Source organism: Podarcis tiliguerta, assembly GCF_965153285.1.
Source record: "Podarcis tiliguerta genome assembly, chromosome: 1".
NCBI classification, from domain to species: Eukaryota; Metazoa; Chordata; class Lepidosauria; order Squamata; family Lacertidae; genus Podarcis; species Podarcis tiliguerta.
The window spans coordinates 105,188,975-105,202,319 of record NC_139534.1 but is presented as its reverse complement, the minus strand read 5'-3'; the positions used below and the strand labels follow the sequence as shown (position 1 = coordinate 105,202,319).

At 43.6% G+C, this 13,345-nt stretch overlaps 1 protein-coding gene and 1 long non-coding RNA gene across 11 annotated transcripts in view; one reads left to right on the top strand and one right to left on the bottom strand.

The window, feature by feature from the left end:
- Positions 1-2,889, bottom strand: part of GPATCH2L (G-patch domain containing 2 like) — a 31,338-nt gene extending 28,449 nt beyond the window's left edge. For 5 of the 10 annotated variants that reach the window (XR_014513127.1, XR_014513128.1, XM_083448587.1 and 2 more), the window contains exons 1-2: positions 2,741-2,883; positions 826-1,493 (exon numbers count right to left, since the gene is read on the bottom strand). Coding sequence is in view for 8 of the 10 variants with exons in the window: in XM_083448587.1 (XP_083304713.1) it covers positions 826-1,484 (659 nt within the window). In the remaining 2 variants the exon portion in view is untranslated. Of the gene's footprint in view, positions 1-825; positions 1,494-2,397 lie in introns of all 10 variants that reach the window. The other 5 variants (XM_083448589.1, XM_083448591.1, XM_083448588.1 and 2 more) reach the window with 4 other exon arrangements.
- LOC310681474 overlaps positions 1-13,345 on the top strand; it is a 360,526-nt gene that overhangs the window by 104,698 nt on the left and 242,483 nt on the right. The window lies entirely within an intron of this gene.

Genomic DNA, 13,345 nt, shown 5'->3' with positions numbered 1-13,345 from the left:
GTGTTTTAGTTAGAATCAAGCAGTACAAAGAAAAATCTAATTAGCGTTACCAAAAGGAAGTTAAGATATATTCAGCGAATCTAAAACTTGAATCAATTTTGTTAGCCCTACTAATAGAAGTACTAATTTGCTGTACTAATTTGCTGTACTAACATTGGTTGGCTACAATTTTACTATTGTCCCTCCAAAACATGCCTGTGTCAGCCTTACAAATGGCAACAAAAGCATTTGACAGCAAAAAACTTTGAACTGCAATCCTAAACACCCTTCTAGAAAGTAGGTTCCACTGAACACAGTGGAACTTACTTCTGAGTATATAAGCATAGTAACAGTAATAGTAATTTATTATTTGTACCCCGCCCATCTGGGTTTCCCCAGCCATTCTGGGCGGCTTCCAACAAAGATTAAAAGTACCTTAAAATGTCACACAGGATTGTGATATAAATAATGCAAGAAACTCAGCTAATGTCATGCCTGGAAAGAACACAATTGCTACTAAAAAAAAAATCAAAACATTAAAGGTTCCATTTCTACTGTGGTTCTATTTCTTGTGAGGTTGTGGACGGGTTTTGAAGCAGTGGTGGTCATTTGTCTTGGTTGCTTAAGTTGACATTCCTACACTGCAGGGGGTTGGACTAGATGACCCTTAGAGTCCCTTTCTATGACTCATAACTCTACTGCAATCATCAGCATGTACCATTAATTTGTATGCCCTGTAGGATTTTGCTCCAAGTGGTTCACAACTTTGTCAAATGAAACACAATATGTTATAGCAATATGCACTACACAGCTACATGATACAAAAGAAAGGCCTAGACATCTCACCATTCTGACATGTTTTCATCAGAGCCTTGTTTCTGTTCATCTGCTTCACATTCCATCCTCTCATTTCTTCCCCCTTTGTTGAGGAAGGCTCTCGTCTCTGCCGACTCACAAAGTCCTCGGCTTGATGATGTCCAAGGAGCATTCTCCTTCCAACGTGACAAGCGCTGCTTCTTAGCAGATTTGAACCTGCAACCCTTCTCATAACTCCATTCAGATACTCTGAGTTTTTGCTGGAGGCTAGCAGCCACCTCTGAAGTCACACGCTTAACTTTTCGACGGCGCCTTAGCGGCCGGCAAGGTGCATTCTCAGTGAATGAGTCTGACTCGTGCCACGAGTGCTGCTTACTTCTCAGAGTTGCACTGAGCGTTGGATGGCGTTTGGCTACTGCCATGTCATCTGAGTCACTGAAGTTAGCAGTCAGCACTTCCCGGCAGTCCTCAACAACTTCATCCAGGCTGGATTCAGATGCTCCACTGTAGCAACAAGCATGCTCTGCTTGGTGTGTTAGGTCTGAACGCCGTTTGCGTCCTCGCCTTTTGCGAAGCTGCCGTCGCTGCTGCCTTGGGCTAAGAGTCATTTCTTCCCACAGCTCATCCAGCTTGTTCTGTTCAGAAGTCTGCTCAAGGGCTGAGGCCAAATCATGCACCAATTCATCCATGGGCAATGTCTGCCAAAATAAAAGTAAACAATTAGAACTAGCCATCATGTTAGAACATAAAATTCACATCATGTATTTTCAGCCTAGTAACCAACACACATCTACTAAAAACTGTTTTTGATTGTACACCACAATTCTGGCTTGCCTTTTAAAAAATGCTTCACCTTTCCAGCTAAAGGTACTAAAGTGTACTTTGCCTCATACACACCCCAAGACGACTATTCTACTTAAGGAAACATGGGGAAAGAAAACTGACCCCAAAAACTCCTCACAAGAAAGAAAAGCTCTGTTCAATCTCTCCAAGACAAGTAGGAACTACGGCCCAAGGAGCCTTATGAAACCATTTCAGCTATATAACCAAGTTGTATGAGTAACCTGGATGAAGTACTGTACACAACAAGAGTTATCACATCTCAGTCTAATATATCCTATGGGTTTGCTGCAAGAATAAGTGAAACAATGTTCACCACCCTAAGCTGCTTTGAGGAAGTGTGTGGTGGGATCGTGATCCCATCTGGCACCCTGTAGTCTTTAGAACCGTTTTTATCACTACACGTATGTGACCATCCATAAAGCATGCCACATATAGTATCAAAAAAGAGATGGCTAGCAAACTTGTTACAAGGGACAAGTTAAGAAATAATTTTCGGTTTGCAACGCTGCTCCTAACTTGCCTAACTTGCTCTTACATCCATTTCACCCGGCCTGCCACTTTGCATTAGCGTTTGGTGAGAGAATGGAAACAGGAGAGGCTATTCCTTTCTCCTAACCCTCATTCTTATCCCAGCTGCTGCCTGAACCCTAACAGGCGAGACAGCCCCAGGTTCGCTCCCTAGCAAGGACACCTGCCTGAAACCCAGGAGGACGGCCGCTGACAGCCAATGCAGGCAACACCAGCTACTTCCCTGCTTACCTTCTCCTTCAGAAACTGCCTCCCCCTTCAGCAAGGATGGCACCGAATACCAGCGAATGGCGAGCAACAATAGGAAAGGGGCCTATTGTCCTCGTGTCTCTGCCTGCGTCGACGGGACGGCGAGATGGGCGGACTGTACGGGAGCCCAACAGTCTTCCCTGCGCGGCGGCCGCCTCCGTAAACAACCACCGCACCCCGCCCGCCTGCTCGGGCTGCCTCCCCTGGAGCACCAAGGGCCTCTTCGCTCTAACCAGCCCGGCCGGCCTCCCCCCCCCCTCGCCCGTTTCCGCAGCTCGGCCTCGCCTTCCGGAGCCTTCGCCCCCGGCCCCTTCCGACGGCTTACCCGGCTCCCGCGACGGCCTCTCAGGCCTCATTCACCCCTCACCACAGCCGCCTCTTCCGTAGGCCTCTCCAACTCGGCGCCGAGTCCGTTCCACACGCCACTTCCGGTTCTCGGAGCGGAGACCTGCGGGCGAACAGGGTGGGGTCGGAACGTCACTTCCTCCCCTTGCAGAAGCGGTGACGTCACGCCCCTGACCGGCTGCATATCTCTCGCGCGCTCTCGGACGCCGCAGTGCCTCGGCTGAGGCGGGAGGAGGAGGGACGGTGCTGAGTGGGTTTCTTCCACTTGCCCGTCATGTCCTGACATCCTTGGGGTGGCTTCCGCGGGGAGGTGGAAGGCGACATCCCAGCCAAGCCCAGCAGCATCCCCCTGTGAGGGAGGTGGGGCTCTGTCCTTCTCGAGAAGGGCTTATCCACGCCCAGCAACTGCGTGTTGGGTCCCAAGGACAAAACACGCCACCCGCGTGTCCAGATCGGTGGCGAGGTGGAAAGCATTTTTGGTCCTCCCCGAGGCTTTATTTTCCCGTCTGATGAAATGGACGAAAGCTTGTCCCATAATAAGTTTTAAGATGCCACGAGGTTCTCGTTTCTGCTCCTTCAGACTACGTTAGTAAAGAGAGAGAGAGAGAGAGAGAGGCAAACGTCGCATTTTACGCGCGTGCCTCTTTCGCAGTTCAGAAGGTATGCGTGTATTTTGTGCTTAGATGTCCTATGCAAAGTGAGCATCAGCCCAAGCGGTCCCTTTTTTCTTTGTTCCGTTTATATTGTGTTTTTCCTCCTCATGGATACTCAGATCTGGGTACAGAGCAGGCTCCTATGCAGGCACTGACTAGACCTGCTTGACTGCAAAAAAATTAATTGTTCCGTACGTCTGCTGCCAGAAGTCAGAACATCAGGACTCTGGTTCTTTCATTTTAGATTTTGTGTCCAGCGCAGACTATTGCATTCAGTCAGGCTCTTGTCGTTTCTACCTATGTAGAATAAGTTGGTACTGTTCTTTATTTGGGGCTTTATATATTTAACGAATCCCCATTCAGTTATGGAGCTTCTTGAATGACCTTGGGCAAGTTACTCTCAGTCTAACACACACCACAGAGCTGTTTTGGGAATAATGGAGGGGAGTGATGTACATCACTTTGGATTCAGTAGAGAAAAGGCATTAATAAAGAAGCTACCCCATGCATTCAGCACAAACTTGAAGTTTAGAATGGTCTACACAATTGTGAGAAGATTGGAATTGATGTAGAGCAGAGTATAATAACATGGGGGCAGTGAAAACAATCACGTCTTGGAACAGGTGGGGGATACCACACTTCCTCCCACACTGTAGAACTGCACTCTTAGCCAGCATGACTGTACGAAAAGGTGGCGGAAAGTCAGCCTTGTGTTTAATGAGTCACCTACTAACCATTGGCAATAAGGAATTCCATGCAGACAAGTGAGTGCAGTGCATTGGGTGGGGACAGCCCGCTTGCCAAAGAGGAAGGGAAAGACATTCCTTATTTGCCTGCATGGAAATGCAACAGGCTGCTCAAGGATTTTGGACTGCAACTCCCATCATCCCTGACCATTACCCATTTGGACTGAAGTTGTAGTCTGAAATATCAAAAAGGCGCTAGACAGGGGATGGCTGCATTAGAATGCCCCGAGTTGTGAGGCAGTTCATCACTTTATTTGGTGGTATTCACATGGAATTGGTGAACTGGATACACTTTTATTTATTTTTAATGATTTTTTGTAACAAATTTAAGAAAATGTGACAGGGAAAAAACCAGTCAGCTCCCATTAGCAATACAGTAACTATTAACAATTTATATAAAAATGATATAAGCCTTCCAAAATGTCCAGATAGGTATCCGCACAAAATTGGAATTTGTATAAAATATGTTCAAATGTAGCAAGGGCAATGAGGTACTCAAGCCATACAGTGGTGGCGACCATAAGGGCTCACAAAATCCTCTTTTGTTGTCCTGCTGTTAATCCCCATACTACAGGAATATAATGTTAAAACACAGGAACCGTGAACATCTGCAAATATCAAGAATACAAAATGGATGTGGACAACGACTTTAGAATTTTTTTTTATCTTTGATGACCACATAAAAACTATAGACTTTTTATTATGGAATTGTCTTAGAAGGTGAGAATAACCTTATTATCCAGGGTGCATGTCAAAGCTGTTTCTCATGCAGTGATTTCCATATAAGTGACTAATCTCATGCCCAGTCCCTCCATAGAACCATAGAAATCCTCCGACCACATTGTAATAAGAATGGCATTTGCTTCCTGACAATTCAATGAAGGCAGCACACTTTTCAGAGAGCTATCTGACTTTTAGAAGACACTTGAAGGCAGCCCTGTTTAGGGAAGTTTTTAATGTTTGATGTTTTATTCTGTTTTTAATATGTTGGGAGCCACCCAGAGTGGCTGAGGAAACCCAGCCGGATGGATGGGGTACAAATAAATTATTATTATTATTATTATTATTATTAGTTTGTGAGGAACAAACTAAATACTCGGTCCCCCAATCCTACCTGCTCTTTGGTCCAGGAGTAATAATATCAGGACTTTGATTCTGGGACCTGAACCCTTGCAGTTGCACAAGAGTAGCTACTAACATTCTTCTACTAATGGCAATAACCTGTGCTTGCCACCACATACCCAGCTATGGCACCTCTAACTTATGCAATACCTTATTGACCCTTCTGGACTACAAGAACTACCCCTTATGTGGCTATTGGTTCTGCCCTAATTTGCAGAGCATATCTGCAATGCTCCAGGCCACTGCTGATGTTGCTATAGCTAAAACCAATCTACTGAATTTCACCCCCACGCTGCATATTTCCACATGGACCCATTTAGCAACATCATGTTGGGGAACCATATTGTGTGCAGAAATCAAGTGACGTGACCTACAGTACATCTATGCCTCTAACCTTCAGTTCACCTGCCTGATTTACTAGTGTATACAGTGTCTTGCCACAGTTTATGAAGTTCTTATTTATGAAAATACCAGTGAGTAGTTCTCTGACCTCTAGCCTTTATATAACTGAAAGTAACATTTCTCCATATTGAAGTTCTGACATTCTTGTATTGATTCACTTAAGATTTGTGCTTTGGCAGATCCTTTGTTTGGACTCTCTTTTCCTTCCTATCTTGACCTGTGCATAAAAATCATAACTTCAATGGTCATTGTGGCCCCATATGCTCTCCCTCAGTCTGTCATATTAAGATTTCACAGCTTAAATCATGGGTAAGTGAAGAAGTTATACCCACAGATTCAGATAATGTGTGGAAGAGAGGAAATCTGGCTGAGAGGACTCATTTTTGAAGAACAGAAACGCTAACACAGGGGTAGTCAACCTTTTTATACCTACCACCCACTAATGCATTTTTTTTGATGGTAAACATTTCCTTACCGCCCACCAGTGTTCAATGGAAGGAGAATTCAGCTTATGCCGTAGAACCCCCTTACTGCCCACCTAGAATCCTGAAACGCCCGCTAATGGGCAGTAAGGACCAGGATGACAACCCCTGCTCTAACATGTTCAGAGCTTCACTTGTCCAGCCTGCTTGCATATGCAGATAAAATTAATTTTAGATAATGCAAATGAGACATAGGTAACACAGGTTTCCTTGGTGACACAGAAATCTATCCCAGATAGCGGCATTAAGATATACCGAAGTATTTCCCAATTTATACTTCTCCTGGGTACCATCTTTTAAAACAGGTAAAGACTGCCCTGGGCTGTGTTGTGAGAAAGGCTAAGAGTTCTTCACTTCTAAAAAGACATATTTCAGAAGCAGGTTCCTAGGCCTAGTACCACCAAATCAAACCCATTATTAGGATTAAGTATTCAAGCAAACATTTTGTATTTCAGGCTGTAAAGCAAGCTAGCCATTTAATTTGACTTGGATGAATTTATTGTGGTTCCCTGGATGACTACTGACCTTTAGGACAGGTAAATTCTGTTATATTGACTTGGATGCCCTTCCCCAGAGAATAATAATTACTGTTTCGGAAAATGTGTCAACATCTGGCGACTTCTCACTTTTTGAATTAGCTTTTTTTTTTTTAACTCCAGAAGTGCATCCTTTATAATCACTACAGTACAGTGGTACCTCGGGTTACATACACTTCAGGTTACAGACACTTCAGGTTACAGACTCCGCTAACCCAGAAATATTACCTCAGGTTAAGAACTTTACTTCAGGATGAGAACAGAAATCGTGCTCCGGCAGCGCAGCAGCAGCGGGAGGCCCCATTAGTTAAAGTGGTGCTTCAGGTTAAGAACAGTTTCAGGTTAAGAACGGACATCCAGAACGAATTAAGTTCTTAACCCAAGGTACCACTATATTAGGTTCTTCAGAGACACTGCCAGAAAGAAAAAAAGGAACCTCCGATGTGGCCACCCCTCTGCACTTCCTCCTAAATGAAGTGCAAAGACTTCATTTAGCTTCTAATTTTCCTATGTTCCCTCAATAACACTTCTGCACTTTTGTCAGTTAGCCTTATTGCCTCCCTAACTGATTTCCTGCTTCTGATGTATTTCATATACATTTACCCAACCACTTTGAAAATGGCACACCTAACTATTACATTTATTCTTCCACTACATTCCCAGTCCTTTGCATCCATATGATTTGCCAGTACTATATTACAAATGTACAAAACAGTGTACATTTTTTTCCCCTAGTAAATATTATATGTTTTATGTACTTATTTTAAGACAGGCGCCATCTGCTTGCATCTTTCTTACCATTCAGCCCTCCCGAGCAACGTGAGTATATTGGGACAGGCCTCGTTGGCCATCGCTAGCCTTTCCTGTGAAGGCCTAACTTTTTATTAGCAGCTCGGGTAGGGAAAATGAGCTGGTTTGCTCTGGCTAAGTGAATGTTCTGCAACCCCTGGTGCTTCTCAGCTAACCTTTCAGGGGTTAAAGAGAAAGATAGAAGGAACAAGAGACAAAGGGAGGAATAAAGTTTAAAAAAAAATGTGCCATGAAGCTTCTTGCAGCAAAATGCAGAGAAAGTCATTTCCAACTTCTTTCATCTCCGAGATGAAGCCACTAAATAAAAGGGCAGTGCAGAACACAAGGGCTTTTAATCTGTCTCATCTCCTTCATAATAACTGCAAATTTTCCCTGGGCTCCTGGGAGTGAGCCTCTTTCCTCTGTCTTTGCCTTATCTCCCCCCTCCATATTTCACAGCCGGCTCAGCTCCCCTCACTCGGCTGCCCCCGGCCTAGTCTCTGCGAGGCCTGTGGGAGCTGCCAGCTCCTAGGGCCTCATTGTTCCCGGCTTGGGAGGAAGCTCAGAGAGGGAATTGAAGGCAAGTCAAAGGGAAACGGCATCATTGCTGCTTCATTAATGGGAGCCTTTCAGCGGCAAACATATCAGAGAGAGGTCTTTTCAGAGGCAGTAATTAGCAATTTGGAGCTTTCCCCCCTCAGGAGATGCAGCTGTGATCTAAGGAGCGGGAGCAGCACTCGCCTCCTTTTACACTTCATATTTATTGTTTTTCATTTTCTCCATCTTCCTCCCATTGTCCAGACTCCTCCTCGTTACCAGATAAGGCCCTTTTATTAATCGCTCCCTTTTAATTCTTCATTAATGATAATAACTTTCTCTGGCGCATGGAGAGGAGTTAATCTTTCCTGGGTATTGAGAAGGACAGAGCTGAAAGAGAGAGAGAAGGAAGGACTGAAGACTGGACAAAGCAACAATTGCACCTCTGGCTTCTTCCTCGCCGCCTTGAAGAAGTTTCCGAAGTCTTTGGGTACGGGATTGTCAGAAACGCTTCAGCTAACTGCCTAGCTAAGTTACGGATTTGATGGCCCATGCCAGGTTCTCACCTAAAGGAGAAAGCAACACTTGAGGAGAAGGAGACAGTTATGGAGAACCCATAAGAATGGCCCTCACTTCAGCTGGCAATTCTGGTTGACTCCCAGGATTGATAGATACGGTGTCCTGCTGAACAAACAACGATAAGTAGTTGTTCTTCACAGTTCATCCCTCAGTCACTAAAAAGCCTTCTAAGAGAACCACAGATGAGGCAGGACTGTCTTCTGGAGTGCTTGTTCCCTGAAGCACAGTGCATCTTATTTTAGAATGCTCTTGGGATCAAGTTGGTCCTGGTTCCAAACTTGGGAAGAACCAAGATTGCTCTTGTCAAATGGCTTCAGATTGCATTCTTCCATGTATATGCTCGCTATGCCACCATTCACTAGAGGAACCTCTTTTGTCATTTATGACACTTCTTCCATTGGAAGCCCTGTGTGGAAGCTACTCTGAGCTTCTCAAATACACCCTGCCACCTCCTTCCCCTGCCTTTTAGGATCAGGAAGCAGTGAGGCAGTAAGGTTTATCGCCCATTTCAAGTGCTGCCCCTATGATGTTCCTTTATCCAGTGGGCAGTAAGTCAAAAAGGAAAGGGGCATGTTCATTGGCCACGACCGCTGCTAAGCCCTGTGCTGGCAATAGAGAGCTTGATGGCAAAGAGGAGGCAGTAGCTGAGCATGCGTTAGGATGGAGCTGCCGTGGGAGGGGAAAGAGAGCGGTTTGACAATCTCTTCCGAATTATAAACATATCCTCTTTAAATACATTTCTAAGGATAACATTTGTATTACGGCGTCCTGTGGTTGCTGATAGGGCCTTGCTTATCGCCTTGGTCTCTCCTCTTTTCTCTGGGCTCTGCTGGGAAAGGTTCCTATCTGGATCTGAGCTGACAATCCTCCACTAGGCAATTGTTTCAGTCCCGGGGAAAAATTAATTTCTGCCTATCGTTAATTGAGAGAATTGTGTGGAAAGCTGGGAGGGGGCTGGAGAGGGAGGGAGATCGTGTTATTAACAGTGTCCCTTTCATAACCAAATACCCTGATTTCCATCAGCGAGATGAGAGACTCATTACAGCAGGAAGGTGATTAGAGAACTTGGAAGAGCTAGCAGGCTGAGCAGAGGAGGAATTTGGAGTGAGGAATTTGGGAGGGGCTTCCAGCAACAGCCATTCCATCTCATGCTAGATACTCTCTTCCTCTGCCCCTAGGACCAGGTGACCCCTTTGCAGTTTCTGGCCAAGGATTCAGCAACGGAACATAGGAAGCTGCCTAATAACAAGTCAAACAATCTAGCTCAGTATTGTCTACATAGACAGGCAGAAGCTCTCCAGATTTTCAGGCAAGAGTCTTTGCTAACCTTGCCTGGAGATGCCTGGGATTGAAGCGGAGACCTTCTGCGTTCAAAGCATAAGTTTTACATGAGAACTTGGGAAGAGTTTTTGTGGATCAGACCAAAGGTCCAGCTAGTCTGGCATCCTGTTCTCATAGTGGTGAAGAACATAGTGATGAGCTTTTCTAGGGGAAGCTCAGAAATGGAACATGAGTGCAATAGCGGCCCCTGCCCAGGAGGTAGAACATAGCCATTGTGACTAGTAGCCACTGGTAGCATTATCCTCCATGAATTTGTCTAATCATCTTTTGAAGCCATCTAAGCTGGTGACCATCACATCACCTTGTGGGAGCAAATTCCACAGTATAACTATAAGCTGTGTGAAGAAGTACTTTTTTTCCTTAATCTTTTTTTCATTTAGCATCATTGGATGGTCTCAGGTTCTAGTGTTATGACAGAGAGAAGCTTCTCTCTATTCACGTTCTATAAACCAAACATACTCTTATACATACATACATACATATTCTAGCCTATCCCCCTTACTCTCATTTTTTCCAGATTAAAAAGCTCCAAATGTTGTAACCTTTCTTCATGGGGCATTTGTGCCAACTCATTGATTATTTTTGTTGCCCTTTTCTGAACCTCTTCTGGGTCTACAATAACTTTATTTTCAATCTCTTTCCTAATATCCCTCAGCACTGAATTCACCTTTTTCACAGCTGCCATACACTGGATTAACATCTTCACTAAGCTATCCACTCGTTCCTAGTCAGTCACTAGTTCAGACCCCATTAACTTACAAAATTAGGAATTCCCCCACCCCCATGTGAATCATTTGCTTGCATTGCATTGCATCTACCGTTTTACTGCCCATTCACCCAGCACTGAGAGATATATTTTGGAGCCCCTTGCAATTCCTTTTTGTTTTAACCACCTGGAACAATTTGATCATCAGCAAACTTTACTATCCCAATGCTCACTCCTAACTCTAGATCATTTATGGAGAAGTTTAAAAGCACATGTCCCATTTCTGCTCCTTGGGGACTCCATTTTCTACACCCCTCCACTGTGAGTACAGTGGTGCCTCGAGTTACATATGCTTCAGGTTACATATGCTTCAGGTTACAGACTCCGCTAACCCAGAAATATTACCTCGGGTTAAGAACTTTGCTTCAGGATGAGACAGAAATCGTGCTCCGGCTGCACGGCAGCAGCAGGAGGCTCCATTAGCTAAAGTGGTGTCAGGTTAAGAACAGTTTGAGGTTAAGAACGGACTTCCAGAAAGAATTAAGTACTTAACCCGAGGTACCACTGTACTATCTATTTATTCCCATTCTTTGCTTCCTGTTCCTTAACCAGTTACTGATGAGGAACCCTATCAAAAGCTTTTTGAAAGTCCAAGCACACAATGTCTACTGGATCACCCTTATCTATATGCATATTTGCTTGTGATCCAATCTCTTCTAGGGGTTCCTAAGAATGAAAAACCATGTCTCCATCCCCCTGCTCCCAGGGCTGCACATTTTTCGCTTTGGCCTCACAGCTAGTGGCTGTAGTAGTCAGCTTTGGCAGGGTCAGTTATGTCATCAGAGGAAGAGCAAGGTGGGGCCTGAATCCAGTTCTTTCGCATTGAAATGGTTAGGTGGTTGGGTCTCCCTGGGCTCCATCTGTGATTTATGATACTTAAAGCACTTGTGAACCTCTCTTCTCATTGTTGGTGTGCATCTGTGAAAGACAGAAATGCATTAAGTGCACCTCTGTCAGGTTTTGAAAGTGACTGAAGTCCAGGTAGGAAGGTTGGTTAATTTGCAAAAGAGTCACTGAGATATCACAAAAATGTCATTTCCTAAAGGTTTTTTTTACTTATCTTTTTTCTGGGAATGGATTAGGGGAGAATATAAACTGGCATATTTATGCAGAAACACTTGCATTCATGAGCCGCACCAATCCCGCAGTAAGCACCTTTCTTGAAGTGCCTGTGTACTTCAGCTAAGCCAGGTTGTGAATTTGGCTGCATATCAGTGCAACAAAAGACCCAACTCATAGTTGGCAAAACCCAACTACAGCTAGTCTAACATGGTTAAATTATAATTATTTAATATATATTAAAATACTTAAATACAGTAAATCAGATATTAACATAGCATAACAGTTTGCCAGTCATCTGTGTTTTAGTACTCACTGACCAGATCTCTAAAAGGTGGGATCACATTTACTTCTTATTGAATACGAGTACAGTATTGCTTCACATTTTCCTTATGTTTTTGTAAGTAAAATACATTACTATTTTTTACTTCTTTTTTATTGATGGATTTTTTATTTATAGTAAGTTTTTTGGTATTAATATTTTATTGAAAAGGTTTATGTTATAAAGAAAGAAAGTGATGCAAAGAAAAATGTGTAGAAAGAAACAATATACAAATACAACATACGGAAAAAAACTAACCCATACATTCTTAAATAAATTTGATATTATTTTCCTAATACATATGTAACTATCAATAGCCTACTACATTTTGTATAAACTCATTCCAAATATTGTCATATTAATCCAAACAAAGCCTATGTCTGTAAGCAGTCCGTTCATAAATTATATATGTTATATTGTCAATCCATTTATTAAAAGGGATCATACCTAATGGTAGCCAAGAGACTGATATTGATGAACTGGAATAATAAAGCTATTTATAGTAAGTTAAAGAATAACACTAAGGAATAACTCAAGGTGGGTGCCAGCTTTTTTGCTATGGCCTTGTGAAAGAGGCTGAAGAAATTATAGGAAAAAGAGAAAATGAGAGAAAGAGGTGTGCCAGTTATAAGAGGAGGGTTCTTTGTTTTGTTTTTTAATGAGACTAGCTTGAGTGCGCCGAATCTGGTTTATAGAGAAGCAGGCCACTGAGTATCTGTGTGTTGTGTGAGGGGGGCCTCACATCTGCAGTAATTACTGGAAGTGTTGCAATGTATTCAGCACAAAATGAACCCAGTCAAGGGGTAGAGGTGTAGGAGAGGATGGATCATGTCCTAATTAAAAGAAGAATAGTAGGGAGAAGAAGAGGGAAGACAGATCCGATTTAAAACCAGCCCGACATATAGATACATAAATAAATTTTTTGGGAAATTGAGAGAGTGGCTCATAAAAAAATGAATGCAGAAGCATCACTGGAGAACCAAGCAAAGGAAGAAGCATCATTTTTAAGGGTGGACATATAATCCTAGAAATTCACATTAGGAGCAGCAGCAAAAATGGCAGCTTTTGTTGCCAAGGTTCATGTGATAGCCTGACTCTAGCTCTGTTCCGTATGAGAACAACCCTTCCTATCTAACTGAACAGTTTCCTAGGTCTCTAGCAACTCTCCCCTCCTCTGTCTTATACTCCTCCCGCCCCAGCTTGGCTCACTGACCAAGGCTAATGGAGGAAAAGCCTGTGGGAATACAAGTA